The sequence below is a fragment of the Sapajus apella genome, unplaced genomic scaffold (genome assembly GCF_009761245.1).
Source record: "Sapajus apella isolate SASKATOON/1434 unplaced genomic scaffold, GSC_monkey_1.0 scaffold23, whole genome shotgun sequence".
In the NCBI taxonomy this organism is placed as follows: domain Eukaryota; kingdom Metazoa; phylum Chordata; class Mammalia; order Primates; family Cebidae; genus Sapajus; species Sapajus apella.
The window spans coordinates 5,194,543-5,219,950 of NW_022436963.1; the positions used below are offsets into that span (position 1 = coordinate 5,194,543).

General features: G+C 46.2%; 1 protein-coding gene across 8 annotated transcripts in view; it reads left to right on the forward strand.

The window, feature by feature from the left end:
• The window catches only part of CACNA1D (calcium voltage-gated channel subunit alpha1 D), a 461,268-nt gene that overhangs the window by 370,656 nt on the left and 65,204 nt on the right, over positions 1 to 25,408 (forward strand). For all 8 annotated transcript variants that reach the window (XM_032290211.1, XM_032290213.1, XM_032290214.1 and 5 more), the window contains 14 exons: positions 328 to 553; positions 686 to 893; positions 4,085 to 4,205; positions 7,586 to 7,700; positions 8,221 to 8,287; positions 9,163 to 9,229; positions 9,906 to 10,053; positions 12,250 to 12,379; positions 17,148 to 17,207; positions 19,848 to 19,954; positions 21,582 to 21,669; positions 22,447 to 22,554; positions 22,645 to 22,697; positions 24,136 to 24,282. In XM_032290211.1, coding sequence (XP_032146102.1) covers positions 328 to 553; positions 686 to 893; positions 4,085 to 4,205; positions 7,586 to 7,700; positions 8,221 to 8,287; positions 9,163 to 9,229; positions 9,906 to 10,053; positions 12,250 to 12,379; positions 17,148 to 17,207; positions 19,848 to 19,954; positions 21,582 to 21,669; positions 22,447 to 22,554; positions 22,645 to 22,697; positions 24,136 to 24,282 — 1,645 coding nt within the window. The remainder of the gene's footprint in view (positions 1 to 327; positions 554 to 685; positions 894 to 4,084; positions 4,206 to 7,585; positions 7,701 to 8,220; positions 8,288 to 9,162; positions 9,230 to 9,905; positions 10,054 to 12,249; positions 12,380 to 17,147; positions 17,208 to 19,847; positions 19,955 to 21,581; positions 21,670 to 22,446; positions 22,555 to 22,644; positions 22,698 to 24,135; positions 24,283 to 25,408) is intronic.

Consider the following 25,408-nt stretch of genomic DNA (forward strand, 5'->3'; position numbering starts at 1 on the left):
CAGAATCGTAGGCTTTTAGGGCTGGAAGTTGTCAGGGATTAAGTGATGAGCTGCCCCTTCCCATTTTGTCATCAGTGACACTGAGTCCTGGAGAAATCAAGTAACTTCTCCAGGGTCACACACCTAGCTAGTGGCAGAAGCAGGACCAGAGCCTGGTGGAGAGACTATGCATGCGAAGGCCACGTTTCTGTCCTGGGTGAGGTAGTGAAGAGAGAGACAAGGTATTGGTGTATTTCCTGTGGGGCCTGATAGAGAGGGAGGCATGAGGGGCGAGAGTAGTCTGTCTTGCAGGAGACCCTGAGGATAGGTGCCCCTTTGTCTTTGCAGATATTGCCAACAAAGTCCTTTTGGCTCTGTTCACCTGTGAGATGCTGGTAAAAATGTACAGCTTGGGCCTCCAAGCATATTTTGTCTCTCTTTTCAACCGGTTTGATTGCTTCGTGGTGTGTGGTGGAATTACTGAGACCATCTTGGTGGAACTGGAGATCATGTCTCCCCTGGGGATCTCTGTGTTTCGGTGTGTGCGCCTCTTAAGAATCTTCAAAGTGACCAGGTAAGGAAACGTGGGTCCCCCTGGAAATGTTTTATGAACATGAGGCGGCGATCAGTCACGTCCCCAGGCAGGTGTTGTTCTGCTCTGTCTCGCATGGGTGTTCTGAGCTCACACCCTCATCTTGACTTATAGGCACTGGACTTCTCTGAGCAACTTAGTGGCATCCTTGTTAAACTCCATGAAGTCCATCGCTTCGCTGTTGCTTCTGCTTTTTCTCTTCATTATCATCTTTTCCTTGCTTGGGATGCAGCTATTTGGCGGCAAGTTTAATTTTGATGAAACGCAAACCAAGCGGAGCACCTTTGACAATTTCCCTCAAGCACTTCTCACAGTCTTCCAGGTGAGTTTTCCCTCCTTGTCCTGAAAAGCACGTTGTGAGCAGCAGCTAAAACTCCTCTGCCTTCTTGGGCACACACACTCAGGAAGACAAAAGGATTCCGTTTTTGTTCATCTCTGCCCTAATGATAGCCTGGTAAATTTTGTGCCATTTTAGTTATTTGTTCTGCATCATCCTCCAGCTATCTGCGTTATGTAATTTAATGTTTTGTTTTGTTTTTTGAGATGCAGTCTTACTCTGTCACCTAGGCTGGGGTACAGTGGTGGCGCAATCTCAGCTCACTGCAACCTCCACCACCTGGGTTCAAGTGATTCTCCCACCTCAGCCTCCTGAGTAGCTGGGATTATAGGCTCATGCCACCACACCCGGCTAATTTTTTGTATATTTTTTTAAGTACAGACGGAGTTTCACCATGTTAGCCAGAACGGTTTCAATCTCCTGACCTCAAGAACCGCCCACCTCAGCTTCCCAAAGTGCTGGGATTAGAGGCTTAAGCCACCGCGCCCAGCCCTTAGCCCTTAATTTTTTTTAAAAAAAAAAGACTTCTAGCCACATTACAAAATAATAAACCAAAAAACCCTTTTTTACACACACTCCTCCCAGAAAACTTTTTGATTGATTTTGTGAGGTTTCTTTGAAATAGACTCTAAAATTCTTCTGTTCTTTGCTAATTTTTGATGGCAGGCCAGTTTATAATCCTAGTTATAACAGATTACCCGAGAAGTGAATTCTCATGCCTCCATGCTGTGGTGTGTAGTTGGAGGAACGTGACAGCTGTCGGCCGCTTCTGTCCTCCTCCTGGGGTTCAGTGAGGATGCAGAGTCTGAGGGTGCCTGTACTGCGGGGCTGCTGCAGGCAGTGGCTGAGAAGGGAGCGGTGGTTGCAGAGAGGCACCGATGGCCCCGCTGCTCAAGGGGCAGCACACACTCCCCTGACTCTAAGCTGGGTGTTCAAAACCCTCCTCCTTGGACAGGGTCTGATGGATAAGTTTAAAACACCTACCTGTCCTCATTGCTTTTCCTGTGTGATGTGAGCTGCAGAGCCCTGCCAGAGAGGAAAGGCAGCAGACAGCTGGGCCCCATGCTAGCCCTTTCTATGCCCAGCTGCCTGCCATGGATGAGTCACTTACCCATTTCTGAAGAAATCCAGCAACCAAAGGGATTGGTCTGGACAATTCTTTCCCACTTGGTCATTTTGAGGTATATGTAATTACTGCTATAAGCCATAGTTTTGTTGTTTGAATTATACTTAAATTTTGGTTGCTAATTAGTCATTCTTTTTTAAAAGATTTTTTCTTTCGGAGAGACTGGTGTCTTTTTTTTTTTTTTTTTTTTTTGGTAATGTATGCATATGGCACAAAATTCTAATGTTACAAATGAATATTTTCCCAGCCAGTCACGAATTTCCACTTCTAGGAAGCAACCACCTTTAAACAGTTTCTTGTGAATTCTTAGATCTTCATTTTCTCATAGCTACAACTCAGTTAAGCTACCTATAGGTGACTTTCCACAGAGAGGAGCTCACTCCACGTGCTGTTTTGCATCTTGCTTTTATCACTTCAAATGTCCTCAGGAGCCTTCCTGCTTGGTTCACAAAAGGCTGCCCCTCCTTTGAAATGCTGCATCCGAGTGGTGGTACAGATGTGCCATTGTTCATGTGATGAGTCCCTTGCTGACAAGTATTGAGTTCTATCCAGTCTTGGCCCACAGAAACAGGGCTCCAGTAGGTGACAGTGAACACGCATCAGAGGACACATGTGTTGGCTGTCAGTCTGTGGGATAAACTCCTAGAAGTGGAACTGCTGCTTTAGAGGGTGTGTCCGTTTTAAACGTTGCCACCCTTGCCCAGGTGTTCTCCTTACGGTTGAATTAGCTCATCCTCCACCTGCAGTGCAGACACTGCCCATTGCTTCACTGCCTCTCTCTGCAGTGGGGAGCATGTTTTGGGTTGCCCATCAGATAGGTGAAAAAAGTGTCTCACTGTACTTTTAACAGATACTCCTCTTATTAGGAGTGAAGTTGAATGTCTGTCCATGTGACTCAGAGCCATCAATAGTGCCTTTTCTGTGAATTACATGATCTTTTCAATTCATTTGCCCATTTTTGTTTGGTTGTGATCCGTAACAGTTTAAATTTTAAAAATATCTAGTCTAGATTGAAGATAAAGGAGCTCTGCCTGTCGTTGGAAGATAGCATTTTTTTAATTACTGTTCTTATTCATCTATTTTATCATGGATTGAATTATCAAATATCAGTAGAGAAGATTAAATTTCAGGTCATTGGTGGTATCTACTCTTGAGGTGGTTTTGTAAATTTATGTGAGACGTTTAGAATTTCCTGCTTCTGTAATTTCATAGATGTAATTCTCCATTTCCACAGTTGTTGGGCTATGTGGAATGTTACAAAGCAGGTAAAAGAATGAGATGCGCTTTCTGACTCAGAGGGTCTCCAGAGCATGTTGTTGAATGAAAAAACAAGCCAGTTGCAGAAAACTGCATAGTATGACACCCTTTATGTCTGAAAACTCAGAGAAGACACCTAGTGCTTGTTTTCTTTGTATATAAACGTGTTTAAATCTGTAGGTGAAGGTTCAGAGAGACAAAGAGCATGCTTTCTGGGGAAGAGAATAAAACTGGGCCGGGGTGTAATCAAAAAGCACGTAAATCTTGGTCGGGCGCAGTGGCTCTCACCTGTTATCCCAGCACTGTGGGAGTCTGAGGTAGGAGGAACATTTGAGGTCAGGAGTTCAAGGCCAGCCTGGCCAACATGGTGAAACCCTATCTCTACTAAAAATATAAAAAGTAGATGGGTGTCGTGGCGGATGCCTGTAATCCCAGCTACTCAATAGGCTGGGGCAGGAGAATCACTTGAACCCCGGAGGCTGAAGTTGCAGTGAGCCGAGATCGAGCCACTGCACGCCAGCCTGGGGGACAAGAGTGAGACAACTTCTCAGAAAAAAGCACCTAAGTCTTAAATATAAGGTTTGGTTTTTTTCACTCACAGAATTAACCATCTATTTGTGTAATTAAAAAGCAATGTTTTAAAAATTTCATGGGATAACAAATGGATTTGTTCTGTGCAAACTGGACTGTGAAAGGCAGCTTAAACCAGATCTAGGCAGCCACCGAGGGGCTCTAAGAGAGTGACTGCAATTTGTGAATCCACCTGCTGGCTGATGCTAGTTTGGCTTCTCAGATCCTGACAGGCGAAGATTGGAATGCTGTGATGTACGACGGCATCATGGCTTATGGGGGCCCGTCCTCTTCAGGAATGATCGTCTGCATCTACTTCATCATCCTCTTCATTTGTGGTAACTGTATCCTTCAAGCTGACCTGGCTTCCTTGTTGCCTTCGTCATGTGTTTCTTTTTCTTGCTCTGGATTTCTCTGTGGGATGATGGTGGTAGTCGTTGTGGCAGGGAGGTGAATGCCTTTAGCTTATTAACTCAATATCTGCTTTTCTTCCACGTGGTGGGGGGACAGCGTCCTATAAGTAGAATTCCAGAGAGGCTTTGCAGAATGTGTTCTGGCTAAGAGAAGCAAGCCCAGGAAAGGAGCATGAGACAGCACATGTACTGGTACCAGAGGTTACTCAGTTTTTCTCATGTCTCCTGTACAGGTCCTGAGGGATGGCTGAGAGGAAGGCCAGGTGGTTCTTTATGTTATCATTCTTGGGAGCTTGGGCGTCCAACTGTGACTTCCTAAGAGCCTTCGTGACTGATGGGAGCCATCTCTGTGAACTGACCTGTGCTCCCTTGGGCTGATTTCACTTTGCTGATCTGTCCATCTTTGGGGATCAAGTGTCTATTGGCTAGTTGCAAAATCATGCTACGTAACCTCTCTCTGACTTACTTCACTCCTTTTTCCTGCCAAAAGGCACTCTCTAATCCTAGACTTCTGGCATTGGCCCTTGGATCTGTATTTACCTCTTTCAGGCCCTTCCTGGTCCTGTAGCCTTTAGTTCTCTGTGTTTTATCTCCAGGTCCTCCATGCCTAGCACCAGACCTGGCACACAGAGGCTTTAGTGAATGCTTGATGAATGAACGGCATACACACATGATACTACATCTGGGTCTTCTCCCTTCCATTTTAAAAGGTCCTAATCTAGATTCTTCTAAGGGGTCCCAGATCTCTGTAGGTGTTTTCTCCTTTATCTTGTCTGGCTCATCGATGAATTTTCTTCAGTGTGGCAACTTCAGTACAAGGTCAGTGCTTTGTGCTATAAGGTATTTTATGAAAACCCCATATCAACACATATACATCCTCCTAATCCCTTGAGTTGGCTCTAAGGCCCCATCCGCCAGAGTCACCCTTACCCTGTCTCCCACCCAGAGAAGGTTCTTCTACCTCTGAGGTCCCCTCAGATTTTATCCACGTGTATCTTACCACCTGTAAGTTCTTCTATCTACTGGATTTTTTTTTTTTTTTTTTTTTTTTTTTTTTTTTTTGAGATGGAGTCTCACTCTGTCGCCAGGCTGGAGTGCAGTGGTGTGATTTCAACTCACTGCAATCTCCACCTCCTGGATTCAGGCGATTCTCCTGCCTCAGCCTCCCAAGTAACCAGGGATTACAGGCACGTACCACCATGCCTGGCTAACTTATATTTTAGTAGAGATAGGGTTTCATCATGTTAACCAGGCTGGTCTCAAACTCCTGACCTCAGGGGATCCGCCCGCATCAGCCTCCCAAAGTGCTGGGATTACAGGTGTGAGTCATAGTGCCCAGCCTGTCTACTGGAATTTTGAGTGGGCATTTCTCCAGCTCCTTAGCTAGATGATACACTTCTTGGGTCAGGAATCTTTTTGGTATTCACATCTCTCAATAGAGTACAGGATCTTGCAAATAGCTGGCTCTTGGTAAATGAATGGTCATTATTTTCTTTTTCTGCTGTCCTCATGGTTGACTCTTCAGGCCACAGCAGCATCCTGGACTGACGTCTGTGGAGAAGTATCCCCTGGGGCTTCTCTGTGGTTGCATATTGTTTTCTTTGTAGCACATGTCACTGTATCAGAGGTGCTTAGGGAGTGGCTTACGTTCTGTCTTCCCCAACTAGAATAGATATTCCAGTGTGCCCCCAGCACGCACAATAGTGCCTGGCACATTGGAGGTGCTTGGTAGATCTTTTTGGATGAATTCCAGAGCATGCCACTCTTTAGGCAGGTCTAAGTAGTGCCTGTAAATGCACATGATGGATTTTTCTCTGGGAGGTTGGTTGTTACAAGCTTGTAAGATCTTGCTGTGGCTCATCACTCTGGATTTGCTTTCCACTACCCAGAGGAGTTGAGAGTCATTGCAAGAGTAGAGAGATGATTGTTTCTTTGCTGAGATCGTGGAGGGAGTACTCAGTACAGCTAGTCTCAGCACTAGCCCTTGTCTGAACTACCATTACCCCATGCCCAGCAGAGAAATGCTCACGTTACCAAGCCGTCTCTGGCCCAGGACAGATTGCTTCCTCAGGCTCATTGCAGCTCCAGTTACAAAAGAGACCAGCATGTCAAAGGCTCTTCGAGTCTTAATGTAACTCACTCATGTTTCTCTCCTGTTTAAAGCCTTGAATGATTAGCGAGGCCTGCAATTCCCTCACAGAGAACTCATCTGTTCCTTGTTAGCTTATGTTGGTTTACGTGTTCAGCAACCCATCCGAAACAACAGACTCCACAGGGTGTGTGGGACAGTGCTGTGCTGTTCCTGTCTCGGGTCTCTGGGCTTCTGCAGTTTTGCCTACAGATGGCCAGGCATCAGGCAGAGAGAAGCATTCATCACAGAAGGGATCCTTCTCACTTACTGCCCTCTCATCTCTGTGCTTCTCAAAAACACTTCACTGCTAGTGAGTGAGAAACAGGCATCTTCTGATTTGGGGGCCTTGTTCAGAGTACTTGTTAAAAACAAAAACATTCAGGAAAACCTGGATACAATGTTCCAGTAAGAGCGAAGAAACACAATAATGTGTTCAATCACCTAGCCTTTTGTGTTTTTTAACTGGAGCTGCAGGGAGCCTCAGGAAGCAGTTTGTCCCGGACTGGAGATGGTAAAAATCAAGTTCAGGCACAGTGATCAGAGACCGAGCTGCAGTGAAACTACTCCCAGCAGCCCAGCACCAGCTGTCAGTGAGTCAGGCACACTGTAGGCAGTCAGTGTTTGTGCAGTGAAGGAATGAATGAGTTATCTGCAGACTCCGAAGGTTATTTCAGAGGAGGAAGTCTCATACTGTCTCATGCAACCGGATCATCATTTGAATCACTTGCAACCTTTGAAGCGATCTATTTTGGAAAACACTCCCCTGAAGATGTATGTTGCAGTTGTAGTGTGTGTTTAAAAAAAAAAGAAAAACACCCAAACTACTTTTTAATTATACCGTGTTTATGTTATAGATTGTTTTATATAATGTATAGCATAGCTATAGATATGTAGACCTATGGACACACACACACAGAAATGTTGAAGTTAGTAGGTTTTCATGGGTTTTACTGAATCTTAATTTTACTTCTTCTGTCGACTGTCCTTTTACAGGTTTTTAAGGTTTTTTTGTTTTGTTTTAAGCAGGGCTCTGGTACTCTGGTTTTGCTGTGTAAATATAGCACTCGGGACAGTCACTTGCTACCAGCCTTCCAGGATGCAGAGGGGTGTGGCTTTGCCATTGTTGGCCAAATGTAGTCACATTTAGAAGCGTGTTGTGCCCTTAAACGGTTCAAATTAGATATTCTACTGAACGTCTTCTTGGCCATTGCTGTAGACAATTTGGCTGATGCTGAAAGTTTGAACACTGCTCAGAAAGAAGAAGCAGAAGAAAAGGAAAGAAAAAAGATTGCCAGGTAACCCCATTTTCCCCTCAGGTATTTGTCTAGGGGCTGTATGGGGAGCCCTGCCACTGGTGCAGCCTGCCAGGACCACCCCTGCCTCACTGCAGCTGCAGCCCCCCAGCTTGCTGCTTGTGGATCATGGTTGACTGTGCACTGCAGATCAAAATGGATGGAATCTTGGGCAGAAGCCAGGCCCTTGGCTCCCATCCCTCAGATCCAAAAGTGGGAGTCACGTGTCCCCATGCTTAAAGAATCACTGCAGATAATTTTGGCGTCATAAAATAAATGATGCATTCAATGCTGATTAGCTCTCAGATGAGAATTTTAATAAGATGATCTGTGTAATGAATCCATCACATTGCGATTACCAGGAAGCTCTGAGTTTGGGTTGTGCTATGCTGTTGTGGTTAGTGTTGTTTCTAATTAAATTCTGTCCTTCATGGGAGCATTGTTGATTCAGAATCCTGATTAGCATTTTTATGCAGAGGAACATGGTTATTTGGTTTCTTGTGGTCTTTTCTCTTCTCTTTAGAAAAGAGAGCCTAGAAAATAAAAAGAACAAACCAGAAGTCAATCAGATAGCCAACAGTGACAACAAGGTATGCATTCTGAGATACTTCTCGCCTTTTTGTTTCAAAAGGATTCTGTTGGTATCTCCATACATGTACCATTTACACTGCAGAAGTGCTTGTGTATCATACTTGTGATATTTTGGTGTGAAGAATATAGCACACCGTATAGACCCTGGCTTCCCAGGGGGGTTCTGGTTGAATTTAGGCAGTTAGCTGTGTTCACTGATATTTCACCAGAAAACCGATATGATAAAGATTTGACTAGTTTGACCACTTATTTTTTCTTTATTGGAATTGTGCAATCAGATCTGACCCATGGTCAGGATCATATTAGCATCTTCTGAGTGGGTATGAACATCAGGGATTTTTAATAGATGTATATTTCCAGAGGTAATCCCATTCTCAGGTGGCCTCAGGGCTATGCTGTCAAACTTGATCCCATTTATGACAGCTCTGGTTGTTGTGTTCCTTTTTTATTCATCGAGTTGATAAATGCTTACCGAGTGGCTATTGTGTGTCAGACACTGGGGATTCAGAAATGAAGAAGACAGGCCCCTGCCTTCATGGGCCTTGCAGTCTGGCAGGAAGGCAGGAGTGTGAGATGTATTATCATGCCGTATGAGTGACTGTGCTGGCACACGGCAAAGACAGAGCCCTGGACAGTGCTGGCTAATCACAACTGGGTCAGGGTTCAACCAGCCTTCTCCTCACCTGCCCTCTGGCATTCTGTCTGTAGCAGAATCACCATCTGGGGACATATGCCTATCCCTGCACACTCACATACAGGCGCAACTTTGGGGAGGAATCCATGCCCTATGCTGGACTGCCAGGGCGACTTTTCCTCTCTGAAGTGCATTTAAGTCCAAGTCTCCCCTCCTCCCAAGATGTCTCTGTCATCCCAGGTTACAATTGATGACTATAGAGAAGAGGATGAAGACAAGGACCCCTACCCACCTTGCGATGTGCCAGGTATGGTGGCGGAGGCTGGAGACACTGGCTTTGCTGTGTGTGGCTTTGCTACTGCTCTGTGGCCAGCTGCTGAGTCTGCAGCCAGCCAGCCCAGCACTGTGCACATGAGCTGCTGAGGCCACCAAGGCCATGGGACCAGTTAGCTCCCCTTTTTCCCATGGTCGAAGGCAGCATGTGTCACCCAAATTCCAGGTGATGGGGAGGGCAAGTGCAGGTGGGTCAGGGCAGTCCCAGTTTCTGCTGGGAGACTGGTCCAGGAGGCCCCCCAGGTGTTAGCACTCAGCTGACACTTTTACATTTGACTGGCACATTTATTGGCTAATGTGGGTGGGACTGTGGAGTTGGGAGCCTAGGAGCTGATTGAGACTGAAAGTCCCGTGTAGTTTCTCAGGCCAAGCTGAGCGAGGAGGTTACTGGGGAAACAGCCAGGAGCTAGGAGGTTCACAGTGAGAATCCCAGCACCACCACCTTTCATCTGTGGTCAGATCTTACCCTGGTGAGAATCTCATTCCCACAAACTAAACACACTCATCAGATGGGGACATTTCTTAGCATGCTCCCTCCTCCCCTCAGACGTTGTTAAAGTTCAAGCCAAATTTGCATGTGAAATTGAGAGTAATTCAAACCCATATGTAGTCTTTATTTCATGCCTATGAAAAGAGTATTTCATTTAAAGTAGGGGAAGAGGAAGAGGAAGAGGAGGAGGATGAACCTGAGGTTCCTGCCGGACCCCGTCCTCGAAGGATCTCGGAGTTGAACATGAAGGAAAAAATTGCCCCCATCCCCGAAGGGAGCGCTTTCTTCATTCTTAGCAAGACCAACCCGTAAATACTCCCCTTCTAGCCTCTCGCGGCTGCCCCTTGCCAGTGACCCTACAGGTCGCTTGAGGGTGGCTCGGGTGGGGGTGAGGGGAAGTGGTTCACAGCCCTTTCTGAACCTGAGTGTCCCTGGCACCCCACCACCTAAGTCCCCTCCAACCCCTCTCTCCTCCACTGTTGCTCTTGCCCTCAGCTCATCTCTTCCTCATCGCCTCCTTCCCGCAGGGTGTGGCCAGGTCCTGGGAGGAGCTCCATTCTAGATTCTCCTCCCTGCCTTCACCCCTGCACAGGGACAGCAATGGGGAAAGCCTTGTCCACGGCAGCATATGCCAGTGGGAGCCCACTGCTCTGCTGTTCCATGCTTCGGCCACACATGGGAGTTTTTCTTAACAAGTGGATCTTCTGTTAGGATGCTTTGCAGGATGAGAATTTTTGTGACCAAGTTCTGCATAGCATCCTCAACCTCACAGACCTCCCCACTTCATTGATCCGTTTTCCCTATTGAATTTTATAATCATAAATTCATATTGCACAGTGATATTTCATAGGTTGTAAATATTCAGTTCAGCTCTATGATAGTCTACTTAAAATAGCATTTCTTATGTTAAAATGATAAGGTGCTCACAAGGAACAGGGTAATGACTCACACATACTATAAGAGGAAGAAGTTTATTTACTAGCTAGTTTCTAGGTTTTAAATCATCTGGGGCTGAGTGGAATGCCAGGGGGAATAAATGGCTCCTGGAAAGGTTTCTAGAATTGCAGAAGTAGTTCTTGGCTGTCAGAGAACAACTCTGTGTAATTCACTGGCCCTAGGGAGACACAGGTGGGAAGCAAGGCCTAGTGGTGTCCTCAGAGATACAAAGATGTGATGATAGCTTTTACAGCTCACCACTGTTTGGGTGTCCTTTTTTAAAAAAAAAAAAAAAAAGTTATTAAACTGATATTGCTGACACCTACACCCTTATGTATATATATGTTGAGAAAATGGATTTATTTTCACCCAAAGCCACAAAGCACTCCTACCTTCACTAGCTTGGAAGTTCTCCCCACACTCAACTGCTAACCACCTTCAGGTCCTCTGGGGGTATGCCCAGCATTAAGTAGGTCCAAAAGGGAGGACAGGAAGTGAGGCTTAAGCATGTCAACATAGAGTTGACTCTAGTATTGAAAGTGGAAAAATCTTTTCAAAGGAAAACCTCTCTGTATAAGAGGCTTATAGAATATAGGAATATAGATAGGTGTGTATATACACACACACACACACACACACACATATCACACTTTGGAATTTAAACATATACATACATATTCTATATATATACACATATGTACATATATATACTTTAGAATTTATACATATTTAATATATACATATATACACATATACATATTACATATGTATATGTGTATATATACATGTATATGTATGTATATGTTTAAATTGTAAAGTCAAACATCGAGGGTAAGGATAGTCAGTTGCTAACAGGTGCAGGGCACACTGAGGACAGCAGTGAGGTTCTGATGGCCCATCGTTTGAGCCCAGGTGTCGGGCATGAGCTGTCCCCCTTTGCTTCACAAGACCACAGGACTTGGTGAGAACTGTCATGCTGGGCCATGAGATCCTTGTGTGTTCACAGCCTTCACTTTCTGAGGGCTGCTTGTGGGTCATCTCCAAAATTTTAAAAAATAACATCTATTACAGAATCTGCAGATAGGACAAGCACAGGATTCATCTCATTCTGCGTGAACTGTCAAGGGCAGGTCTGGCCTCAGTTTACCCTCTTGGTCAGGGAGGATAAGCAGACGAGCTTCCTGTCATGGTGGAAAAACTTCAGTCATATAGACCTGGATCACGTCTCCCCCTGGTCCTTACTAGTGTCACTTTAGAATTCTCTTAGTAAGCCTCAGTTTCCCCATCTTTAGGAAGACAAGCTCCACTTTGAAGAACTCAGTAGAGTGGTCTGTGTGGCACCCCCAGCACAGAGTTGACACACCATGCATAGTCCAAAGGGGCTGCTCTTGGTGGGCTTCATGGGGCTGATGGACAGGTCGCTCAGGTGTGCCAGGCAGGGTGCATGGGTGGCACAGCAGGCAGCTGCCCTCTGCCTGGCATCCTGATGCAGTGGCCCCACACTCTTAAGGACACAGTGCGTTCCACTCCATCTGGGACCGTTTCCAAGCAGCGGCTTTTCCCTGCAGGATCCGCGTGGGCTGCCACAAGCTCATCAACCACCACATCTTCACCAATCTCATCCTCGTCTTCATCATGCTGAGCAGCGCTGCGCTGGCCGCAGAGGACCCCATCCGCAGCCACTCCTTCCGGAACACAGTAAGTCCCTGGGTGGGGCTCGCTCTGGGATGGTGCTGGCCTCTCTCAGGCAGAGACCACTGTGGAGATGGGAGCTGTGGAGGCCCTCAGGGCGAGGGCTAGAGTAGGTCTTTCCTTCACCTGGGGGAGTTGGGTGTTTCCGGTTTGTAAGTGCCATGGAGCTTGTGTTTTAGCTGGGTAAATCTGAATGGCATCATTAATTTAGAACTTCATCTTAAATACTCTGCAGGAACTGTCAGTGAATTCAGAGAGTCTGCTTCTCCTCCTCTTTGTTCCCTGCTGCCAATATTTAAGTCCTCCTTTCCCTCCCTGCGCAGGTTCATACTCACCCCAGTTTTGAGATTCATGCCTCGTGGAAGCACATGGCAGGGAAGAAGCAGAATTCAAACCAGACATGCCACATGCCCAGGCTCTCTCATTCAGGGCTGGGGGCAAGATTCCTGTGTCATGTAGACGTAAATAAACCAAGCTGCCAGGCTCCATAACTGAGGAGAAATACAACTTAGGAAGACGATGGGATGTCGAGTTGAGGTGTTCAGTGGAGGAGAACTCTAGGCCAGGTGCAATGCCTCACACCTGTAATTCCAATGCTTTGAGAGATTGAGGGGGAGGATCACTTAAGGACGGGAGTTCAAGACTGGCCTGGGCAACGTAGCGAGACCTCAAATCTCTACAAAAAATTAAAAAAAATTGCTGAATGTGATAGCACACACCTGCAGTCCCAGCTAGTTAGGAGGCTGAGGGAGGAGAATCACTGGGACCCAGGAGGTCGAAGCTGCAGTGAGCCATGTTTACACCACTGCAGTCCAGCCTCAGTGACACAGTGAGACTTTGTCTCAAAGGAAAAAAAAAAAAAAGAATATATAATGAACGTGAAAACGTTTCTTCTCTGGGAAGATTTATTATAAAATATGTGGTTATGTTACATATTTCACAAGTATTTCCAAAGAAAGTGCTGACCTTGGCCCCAGAGAGCCAATATTAAGTTTGAATAACTTCAAGAGTGCACCAGGCAGAGCCACTTTGATCCTTAAGCATGTTAACTTGGCTGTTTACAATATTACTTTTCATTGGCAGAATTAGGAATACACAAAGAATTATTAATTGGCTGGACGTGGTGGCTCATACCTATAATCCCAGCATTTTGGGAGGCCAAGGCAGTAGAATCACTTGAGCCCAGGAGTTCAAGACTAATCTAGGCAACATAGTGAGACCCCATCTATATAAAAATTTAAAAATTAGCCACTCATGGTGGTGCATGCCTGTCCCTGCTACTTGGGAGGCAGGAGGATTGCTTGAGCACAGGAGGCTGAGCCTGCAGGGAGCTGTGTTCACACCACTGTATTCTGGCCTAGGTGACAGCGAGACTCTGTTTATAAAAAAGCAAACAAACAACAAGAACTCTAGATTTTGGTGTGGCAAAGGTGGTTATTCAGTTAACCCTCTGTTTCCATGGGTTTGGCATCCAAGGATTCAATCAACCACAGATAGAAAATATTTGGGAGTGGCCAGCCATGGCGGCTCACACCTGTAATCCCAGCACTTTGGGAGGCCAAGGCAGGTGGATCACTTGAGGTTAAGAGTTTGAGACCAGCCTGGCCAACATGGTGGAACCTTACCTCTACTAAAAATACAAAAAAAATTATCCAGGAGTGGTGGTACACACCTGTAGTCCCAACTACTTGGGAGGCTGAGGCATAAGAATCACTTGAACCCTGGAGACAGAGGTTGCAGCAGTGAGCCAAGATCACACCACTGTACTCCAGCCTGGGCAAGAGAATAAGTGATACTCTATCTAATAAAAAAAAAAAAAAAGAAAGAAAGAAAAGAAAAGAAAAGAAATACATGGGGGAGAAAATGTACTGAATTTGTGCAGATTTTTTCTAAACAATTTGCATGGCATGAAATCCAGAGATGATCTAAGGTCTACAGGAGGATGTGCATAGATTATATGCAAACACTACACCATTTTATATCAGAGACTTGAGATTTGGGGGTATGAGAGGGTCCTGGGAACAATCCCTCATGGATACGGACTATACTGAGAAAACAAGCTGAGGGCGCTGGGTGTGCAGGCTCACACCTGTAATCCTAGTACTTTGGGAGGCTGAGTCAGGCGGATCACTTGAGGTCAGGAGTTCAAGACCAGCCTGGCCAACATCGTGAAACTCCGTCTCTACTAAAAAAAACAAAAATTAGATGGGCGTGGTGGTGTGCAACTATAATCCCAGTTACACAGGAGGCTGAGGCAGGAGAATTGCTTGAATCCGGGAGGCAGAGGTTGCCGTGAGCTGAGATCTCGCCATTGCACTCCAGCCTCAGTGACAAGAGTGAAACTCTGTCTCAGACAAACAGACAAAAATATGAGCAATTCAAGGGTTTTCTGCTAGTCATCAGTTTTGTAGCTTAGGGATGGTGCCCGCCTACTACGTCTATGTTGGAAGGAAACTTGCACCTAAATTGGTTCTTGCCTCAGCAGCCCCTCCTTAACTGTGCAGCTTACTCAGCACTGAGGATCATTCAAAGGCAAGACAGCTAGAAGCAGCAGCCCGTTGATGCTCAATCCTAGGTATTATTGTGCAGTTTCAGGTTATTACCAAGAAACCCGACCAGCAGAGGGAGGCCGGCAAGTGTGCAAGCTCATCAGGTGTCCCTGGCATGCTGGTGGGTGCCTTTCTCTGAGCATCAGATTATTAGAGATTTTAGGGTTAAGACACACCAGCAGATCTGTGCCCCTAGGACTCTATCAGGACATCCAAGCCTCATGATGCTGCTTCCCATTTCTGGAGCCTGGCAAGCCCCATCTATCAGATGTATGAAATACGCACACTGATGTGAAGGGAAAAAGTGCTTTCCCCAGGGTGCGTGTTAGTTTCAGTGTAAAGAGGAAGGCACTGGGCCTTTCTCGATCTGTCCTCACAGTTTAGTGTTTTTGTTAGAGAGTTGGTCTAGATGCCCCAATAGAAGAAAGACCTCTGTGTCATTTCATTCCATCATAAAAAAAGGAGGGCTGTGTTTGGGAGAAGAAAAAAAGCATTAGGTGACAAACTAGGTCAGGAGCTAGTCTAGAATACACATTGACAAGGGGTTAATTTACATGGGGGCTTCATGTCTTCTTTTTAATTACAATTGCTTCTCCGTAAGTTTATTTCCCTGTTGCCTTACTCAAACCAAAAATGTTATCTTTCTGCTTAAACAGATGTACATATGTGTATGTATATTGCTTTTGAGATTCTGCAGTGTTTTGTATGTTTTTTAACCTTAGCTGAATTCTTAGTTTAAAAAAGAGAGAGAATGCAAGCAGAGTGAGGACAAAAACAACTTAAATCTCAACTTCTGCCCTGGGCGCCAGGTTGCCTCATAGACTTGCAGGCTAGTGTGACTTCTTTCTGGACTATTAGATGCTTTCCACATTAATATTCCCACTGTGACCCAGGAAGGAGTAAGGAGAAGGTGGCAGAGGCCTGGTAGTGCCCTGGAAGATACCTTTCATAGCCTGGCCAAGAAACTCAGTTACACAGGAGTGCTCACATAGAATGTGTAAGTCCAAAACCAGAAACAGTTTGGAAAATGAATACCCTCTGAAGAGAGAGACTGGGCTTGAAGCAGAGGTCCTCAACTTATTGTGACACAGCCCCCAGGTGACTCCCGTACCTACAACAGCTCAGCCTGGTGGCTCTCCACTGGCGTCCCCCAGGCCTACTCCTTGCCCGGCAATAACTGTGACTGGCTGTTTGGCCTGCGCATGTGTCCATTCCCTGCTCCCAGCTCCTCTAATATCTGCTAAAGAATTAGGCCTAGGTGGTCCCCACAGTCCCTTCCAGCTCTGCTCTCTCCAGTTCTTTCAAAACCATAGATCACAGTTGTCATGAAGATTAATGCAAAGACCAGCTCACCTTTGCAGATAAGGGTGCTGTGGCCAGAAGGAAGCTCCCTGTGAGTAACTTTCTTGGTGGTCAGACTTCTTGCCGCTGGCCCACTTGCCTTCACAGCTCTGAGGGAAGCAGGGACCCCAGAAAGGGCTTAGCAGACCTTGGTTGATGGGATAATAGATGGTATTGGCACAAATGCGGATAGAGTTGCCTGGACTGAAAATTCAAAGGCCAAGTCAGTCTGTTATTTGAGTAGGCCCAGCAAGGTTTAAAAAACCACTTGAGTTCAGAGAGAGCAGTGTTAGATGCAGAACAATGGGCAGGAGGAAGGCAGTCTGTAAAACCGTCCCTTGCAGACTTAGCGCATGGATGGGGAAGGGTGATGACACCCTGATTGCACAGGCTGGAATTTAAGGGAACATATGGAAGCTACTGGCTCTGATGGATGTCACTGCCATCGTTATGCCTCTCCACCCATTGGATGTTCAGATGGAGGGCAACATACTTCAGCCAGAAATGCGATTAAAAATCCAAAATGTGTATAAGCGTTTAATTTACCTGGTGCCACAAGTCATTTGTAGATGTAATGCTCTCTGATGAGAAAAGCTTGTTAACAAAGCACTCTTAGAAATCAGCCTCTGCCTGTCCAAGACACAAGACTGGGAAGCAAGTCGGGGTGAGTGGTTAAAGGAGGTTGGGATTGTCAAACGCTCTTTGGGAATGATGTAATTGACCAGAGTGGGCATTTACCAGCGGCTCTGCACTTACCTCCACAATGGCAGGGTTTTTCTGGGAGGATGGGTCTCCAACTGCATGGGGGGTTTCTACCCGTGAGCATGCAGTTGTCAGAGTTTGTCTGAATGCCTTTTCTCACTCCAACATGTTGTGCCTTGCAGATACTGGGTTACTTTGACTATGCCTTCACAGCCATCTTTACTGTTGAGATCCTGTTGAAGGTAATGGCTTTTTCCTTGATCTTCACATACTCCACAGCAGCTGTAGCAATAATAGTTGCACTTCTTTCTTTGCCTTCCAGATACTAGGTTACGCAGACTATGTCTTCACTGGTACTTTTGCATTTGAGATCATTTTAAAGGTAACAGGTTACCTGACAGTGTGTTTAAGGGCTGCTCCTGTGTGTGAGACACAGGACAGAGGCGTGAAGTGCTTTTGACCTTTTTTTTTTTTGGTCTTTTGTGGTTGAGCTAAGTTTTTTTGGTTTTTTAAAACAAAGGATTTTTTTTTTCCTGTGATCATTCCAACTTGTTTTTGCTCTTTCTTTTTAACCTTTGAATGCATGTAGGAGCTACTTTGGCTTTATGATAGTGGTTGAGAATTATATTTTGCTCCTTTAAAAAAAATACTCTCTGGACTTTGTTCACTGATAACAGATATATCACTTTGTGTGAACTTTTTTCCACCATTTCTGACATCAAAGTCAGAGGAAAAGCATTTATCCTATGAAGAGGATGTCTCTCTTTTCATTTCTCTGACTGCATTATGCTTTTGGGGGCCTAAAATAGTAACACACTATTTTCTTGCAATAGGATTTGCAAGATGACTTTGGTCTATTTGTGTTAAGGTATTTTCTGTCTGTTTTAATGGATGGGCTTACATTTACACAAGAGGAGGGCCCTTTGGCCCAGGTGACCTAAATGTACTGCCCATGCATGAGCTAACAGCTGCCATTGCTGCATGTGGTTTGTGTACTGACTGAAGGCTGCTCCATGGGGAGCCTGTTCCTTATGTGCTTAAAGTGCTGGAGACCACAGCAGAGCTCCAAGAAAATTTCTAAAACTGGCCAAGGACCACAGGGCATCGGTGATTGTGGTTCTGGGAGAACAAGGCCCATGAGAACTGTCAGGGCAGCCATCTCCTAGCAGGGAAACAAGCTGGGAAATGAAGACTTTCAACCACGGTTTTAAGCCATTGGGGGATTTTTGTGTGTGCAACTCAGGCACAGTGTATTTTGTATTGGACTACTGTGGAACTTGGGCTCTTTACAGAATCATACGTAAAATGAAACCTCAATTAATGTCATCAGGGAATGTTAGTTTTTTGAGGTTGGTGTTTTATTTTTTGGTTCATGAAACAGCATGAAGCCAACCAACTTCTGTTTACACCTTTCTTAAAAACCTTCTAAAATTTTGAGTTCATTTTCCTGCCTTTAATCCAATGAGTTTGGTTGACAGTTCTCCTAAGTCAGAGGCGTGCAGTGGGCCGTGACCAGCTCTTGTTGACGGGGCCTCCATGGGAGGGCCTGTGGATGCAGAATGCACAGTGGTGGGGGTCGGAGGGGCGCTGCCGGAACACTCACTGGCTCAGCTTCTGCCTCAGCTTCTTAGTTTTAGAATTTGACTTCTTTTCAATGTGAATGGGAGAAATGTTCTACTTAGTCTGTAGCCTGGTTAATTGAGGTTTTATTTTACTCTCCACATTTTTAGGTTGTTAAATGAATGTAGTTACTCCTAGGCTTTGGGGAAACTTAGACACAGGATTATTTAAAAGGAAAAAAATGATTGTCACTTTTTAATTTCTGAAGAACTGCTTCACTGACTTAAATCTTCTGAGTCATGCTTCATTTTGAAGGTATTTTAGAGAATGGAAAATAAGCTAAAACAAGAAGGATTCAGAAAATGGAGACTCACCAAGAAGTGTCTAACATCTGAGATGATGGCTCCTGGTGGCCTTGGGGAGATTTGGAAGGCCGTTTGCTTATTTGGTTAAGCCCTATGAACATGCCATTTTTGTAGGTCAAAAAGTGTTGAATACTGGCGATTTCATAAGGTCCAATGTAATGTTTTTCACCCCCACCTCTCATACTGTACTTATCTGAGCCTTCTCCAACCTTTCTTGTTTCAAAATAAATAGTGAGCTCTATGTATTTTGCTATTTTTACTTTGGGGAACTAAACTGTTTTTCCATCACCAATAGAAATCTCACTGGAACACCCACAGTAAGTGCTGCAGGTGCATGTGGCAGGTGAGCACAGAGCCGTGAGACTAGCTCAGGGGAGATGCTGCCTGGCTTCCTGGCCACACCAGGCACATGTAATCAGACTTTGTGGAGCTGTTTAAGATGGATGTGTCGTTAAAGACCATTAGGAACAATAAGGGATCTACGTGGAAAAGTGATGTAGGTACCTAGAGGCTGGGAGGCCTGAATTCACCCCTACACTGGGAAGGCTTCATTGAAACAAGGTAGGCTCTACCAGGGCCTCAGAGAGGCCAGAACCTGTGCTTTGTGAGGAAATGGGCTGTCTGGGCAGCTCTTAACCTTTTGACGAATGTAGTCATGTGGAGCCTTTCTTGAGACAGGCTCTTTGGACATGCCAACAGTGTATTCATATTTGAAACCTATGTTCTCTGCAAGAAAGGCTAAATTGGCTTCGTCTTTTAAAATGTATCCAAAATAAGCTGCCCCTTTTTAATTTTTGTTTGAACAAATTATCCAGTGGCTCAGCCCATTGGTTTACATTTGATTCCTAATATGTACTTGTTAATGAAGTCATACTTTCCTCAGGATTTTGTAAAGAGCCCAGGTTTCTTTTCCTCTGGAGACAAAAAATGGTAAATCACCCATGATTCTGCTTCTAGATGACAACTTTTGGAGCTTTCCTCCACAAAGGGGCCTTCTGCAGGAACTACTTCAATTTGCTGGATATGTTGGTGGTCGGGGTGTCTCTGGTGTCATTTGGGATTCAGTAAGTATTCTGGGGTATGTACCCAGAGCTGTGGGGCTGAATGGTGTATGTATGGACTTTCAATATAATTGATAAAGGCTGGGCATCATTTTCATGATTATATTTAGTTATATAGGTTTATTTAATTTGCTCCCATTTCAGAAAGCATTGGGACAATCATGTTTTCTTATTTTATTTTGTGTGTGTGTGTGTGTGTGTGTGTGTGTCCCTGCTGCTATGTTGAGCTTATTATTCTCTGTGAAATTTGCTTTCAACTGAGGTGAAAGAAGTCTTGACTAGGAGGGAGGTAAGCCAGATACTAGTTCTGGTTCCTCCAAAGGCTGATCCCAGGGCCTTGAGGGTACCCTTTCTCAGGAACCCTGTTCCCCTTTTATATAGGGGGGCTGGGGCCAGGTGGCCTCTCAGTCCTTCCAGCTTGTCGAGAACTTCCTTTGATTTTCAGGATATAGAACCTGCTAGGACCTTTTAGTTGGCCTCTGGAATTTTTTAGCTAAGAGGGAGCCAATGCTGAAAGTCAGGGCCCTAGGTCTTTTCCATGGCATTTGGGGATTTCTGGTGGGGACAGCCATTGCTGAGTACTGCCTGCCATCCCCAGAGGTGTGGGGCAGAGGCCCCAATAGAGCATCAGGTGTGGCCTTGCTTTCCTACTGACCTGTGAGCACTTCTGTTCAGGTGCTGAACATAGAGTATCCCCCATGTGAGCACACCTGCACACACATGCCCTCTAAGCTAAAGAGAAATAGAAAAGACCTACCTTCCTTGGAAGACCAAGAACCTCTGCCTGAAACAGCCCTCTGTGTTATCCTCCTCGCCTCTCACTGAGGGAGCCCTGTGGTCATAGCTTAGAGGGCTATTTGCATTAACATGTTTGTAGCTCCTATGAGCACCCAGGCTGTTCCTGTTCTCTCCAGCTGCAGCCCTGCCCACTTCTTCCTGAGTTGTGCTCTGGCCACACTCAGCCATCTGGGGTGCGACAGAAAGCTACATTCTCTTGTGTTGCATCCTTGCACGTGCTGCTCCCTCACACGAGAGCCCCCTCCCTATTATCCTAGCTAACCCCTGCTCCTCCTTTGGGACTCACCTGGCTATCACCTACCCCACCCCGGAGTCCTTCCTAGGTTCCCCCACTGCCCCCGCAGGTTGTGCTCCCCTGGCTGAGTACACTGCATTTACCACGTCATGTGCCACACTGAATTGGGATTGCCCATCTCTCCACCAGACTCTGAGCTCCTTGAAGGCCAGAGAAGCCCTGGTGCCAAAGTGCTGTAGCAGGCCTCCAACCTTAAACAAGAACAAACAGTATGTGAAGCCTAAAAGTCAACTACCTTGCGTTTATAGTGAGTGGAAAGAACAAAGTGAGTTCATGAGTAGTGTCTCTGCCTAGGTCAGCTGTGCACCTGTCAGAGCCTTTGTGAGCGCCACAGGCTGGGCCTGGGAGGTACTGCCTAGTGTGGGTGGGGAGGAGAGATTGCCTGTGAGTTGTGGAGAGAGAGCGGCTCAGTACCACATGGATCCCGTGCTAACCGTGTAGGGATACTAAAGCGAAGCTCCAGTGAAATGGTGAATCTAAAGGCATCCTGCCTGTTTATAACATGCTCTGCCTGCCGTCTTTGTGCTCCTTCCTTAGATCCAGTGCCATCTCCGTTGTGAAGATTCTGAGGGTCTTAAGGGTCCTGAGGCCCCTCAGGGCCATCAACAGAGCAAAAGGACTTAAGGTTTTGATTCCTCTCCTCCAGGCTGGGCTGGCTTTTGTTGGGGTTGGCTGTAATTACTGGCTCTTCTGGGCAAAGATGAGCTGAGGACTGATGGATTTTTAAAGTGGGTTATAAGGACCTTTCTAACCAATTCAGCCACCTGTGCCAAGTGCTAATGGCATTTTTAAAATTGTGATTTATTTTCTTTATTTTTGGTAATTGAAGATATTTTTCTTTATAATTATTGTCCATTTATTACCTTTTTATTGGTAGTTCTTTGTGTTTCGTTTTTTGGTTTTCATGCAGACTGTATATAAAAGACTACTGGGTTTCTATTTTCCTCAGTCATTTACGGAGTGGGAACCCTTTGTGTTCATGTGCTAGGCAGCACTGCACATGTACCTGTGGCATTTCTTTTTCTTTTTTTTTTTTTGAAATGGAGTCTTGCTCTGTCACCCGGGCTGGAGTGCAGTGGCGTGATCTTGGCTCACTGCATCCTCCACCTCCTGGGTTCAAGCAATTCCCCTGCCTCAGCCTCCCAAGTAGCTGGGGTAACAGTCACCTGTCACCACACCTGGCTAATTTTTGTATTTTTAGTAGAGATGGGTTTTCACCATGTTGGCCAGGCTGGTCTCAAACTCCTGACCTCAAGTGATGCACCAGCCTCAGCCTCCCAAAGTGCTGGGATTCCAGGTGTGAGCCACTGCACCCAGCCAACATAGAAACTCTCGGCTGCTGTTAGCTCACCTCAAGGCCAAAATCATGAAGGAGAGTCACGCCCCTCTGCCCTCTCCACAGCACGTGGTCCAGTGCGTCTTTGTGGCCATCCGGACCATCGGCAACATCATGATCGTCACCACCCTCCTCCAGTTCATGTTTGCCTGTATCGGGGTCCAGTTGTTCAAGGTAGAGGAACTGCCTCTGAGCAGAAAGCCCAGGTGGATTTCTTTAAGGAGAAGCTGCACCGATTTGACTGCTTGTCTGTTCTCTACCCAGGGGAAGTTCTATCGCTGTACGGATGAAGCCAAAAGTAACCCTGAAGAATGCAGGTGAGCGCCCTGAGCGTGGAGTGATGAACTTGGAAGAGCAAATAGAAGACTTTAAGGATTCACACATGTTGGCACTTCAGAAGTTTTTCTCATGAAATAAAACAGGACTGTGTGCTCAGCCTGTGGGTGGATAGATGGTGTTCATTTTTCATTGAGGTGAAATTCACATAACATAAAAATCAACCATTTTCAGTATACAGTTCCTTAGCATAGAGTATCAGTGGCATTGTTGTGCAACCCACACCTCTATCTAATTCCAAACTTTTTGTCATCCCAAAAGAAGGGATAGATGGCTTTTGTGGTAGAGAATGTATAAATGGCGGGAGTTGGGGGAACCCTTAAATGACAATTATGAAATGCCCCAAATAGCTTCCATGGCAGCCACATGGATGATTTCCCCCAAATCAGAACTTGAAACTCAGCTCCCTGGTGTTTGGGAGCTGGCTCCCTCTTCTGATGCATTTTCCAGACTTCCTTTCTCCTGGTTCCTATTACCTACATCTTGGCCATACTTCCATAGACAAGAACTGGCGGAGGAGAGACAAGGTGGGAAATACTCATGCCTCCCATTCCAAGATGTCCAGTGACCATGAAGGCATTCATGGAAGCCATTGCCTAAAGGTTCAGGCTCTGCAGAGGCCTGTGTCTCTCCACCCATTGAAGATGTAACTGACTGGGCTCTGGTCGACTGTGTGCTTACATTGGTTTGGGGTTTCTTTTAAGCAGAAGGTGCAGTCAGAGAGCAATTGCAATTTGGCTGTGTCTCTGCACCTCCAGAGGCACCATTCACGCAGGCTGTGGGGTGCATGACGGCCCTGGAGGTGAGCAGCCTAGCAGTGGCGTGGGGACCCTGTCCTTTCTCTCTCGAAGGCTCTGTGTCTTCATTTGTAAAATAAAGACATTGTGCTTTATCTCTTGGGTTCCTTCCAGAAATGAAGTTCTATGAGAAATAATTTGCCAGAAATAATGGAATTCTTTTGGAAAGAAAATTGGGAGTGTCATTTGTAAGAAGAGAAAGGGATTTGATTAAAACTAAAATGCAGAGAGAATATACGTGGGCTTGTTTCCCAGAACTTACAGAGTTCTCTGTGGCCGAGCTTGGATCCTTCAGAGCACGCCTCAAGCCCATTGTGTATGAGATGCAGTCACCATGCTGTGGCTTTTATCAACCAATGAATGGATGCCCTGTGTCCGGCTGGCTGCTCTGGAGAATACACATTGCACTGGTAGTTATTCAATGGTTATTTGAGCCACAAAATAGATTAAATGCAGGGCAAGGAGAGGAGAAACAGCGCCGGTGTTACACTCAGCTGTGTGACTGGCTGGCGGACTGAGCGTGACCTGCCTCGAGTTGGGATCGGGGTAGTGTGACCAACTTTATGCCGCTTCCACCTGTCATGTGTGAAGCCAGACGACCCACACCTGTTTTCCTCTCCAGGGGTCTTTTCATCCTCTACAAGGATGGGGATGTTGACAGCCCTGTGGTCCGCGAGCGGATCTGGCAAAACAGTGATTTCAACTTTGACAACGTCCTCTCTGCTATGATGGCGCTCTTCACGGTCTCCACGTTTGAGGGCTGGCCTTCGTAAGTACAGGGAGCACGCAGTCTTCTGGGGAGGCGCCTGCATGCCCAGGGCTGAGCCCTCTCTCCTGGAGTCAGTTCCATTTCTGTTCTCCAGTGTTGCAGGCTTGCCCTGTGGGTTTTTAACCTTGGGCCACTTCTTAATCACTTGTTGACCCACAGGGCCTCTTTCTGCATAGGCAGATGATTGGTGAAGAGGAGATAGTAGAGGTGCCAGGCAGCATCTCCGGGAGGGAGCAGGGAGGCGTGAGAGGCCTCAGTCTTGTGAACTCCCACTGGTAGCCATGTCAATAAAGCTGCCATCTGCTGCTCCCAAAGAGGGTCTGGATGGTGTCCCAAACCCTTCCCTCCTTCCCTCCCTCCTTCCCTTCTTCCCTCCTTCCCTCCTTCCCTCCTTCCTTCCTTCTTCATACTAATATGTGCCAGGTGCAGACAGTTGCTGTTGTGCCATCTGTTGTATGGAGCCACTCACTCACTCACTTACAGACCGTGCTGCACAGAGGCGTGTGTCTCCCCACACAGTGTCTAAACATGTTTCCTCCCCTCACGCCCAAATCTAATCAGTTTCAAGTGGTCAAAGAAGGCAGGAGGTCTGGTGTATTCTAGATGTGCAGAACAGGGTCCTGAAGAGTGGCTAGGATGTTGATGAGTAAAATTTAAAAAGCAGGTAAGGAGAAGGTCAAATTCAAAAGGGAGAATCCTCTGCACCTTCCTGTTGCTCTCTGCGTCTGTAGCTCCCACCCCCAACTCCTGCCATCAGTGTGCAAACACGCCTAGAGTCCTGGATGCCCGGTCCCCTTGCATAGATGAGCTGCAGGAGGCTGACAGGCTGGGACTTGCAGGCCAGCAGAGCTCTTGGAGTGTGTATAAGAGTCAGGGAGATTTTCAGGAGCTCCTGTGGGATAGACAGTCAGATGGGGCTTGTCCATTAGGGATTTAATCCCGGGAGAACAGAGGCATGGAGTGAGGCCCTTCACTGTGTGCAGGCACTGGCTGTAGTGTCAGGCTTTGAACACTGTGTTTGAGCAACTTATGATGGGAGCTGAGGAGAAAGGAGCAAACCTGGGACTTGGGGTTTGGAGGAACTGGCTCAGCTCCTGGCTCTGCCCCCAAGGAGTGTGACAGTGGC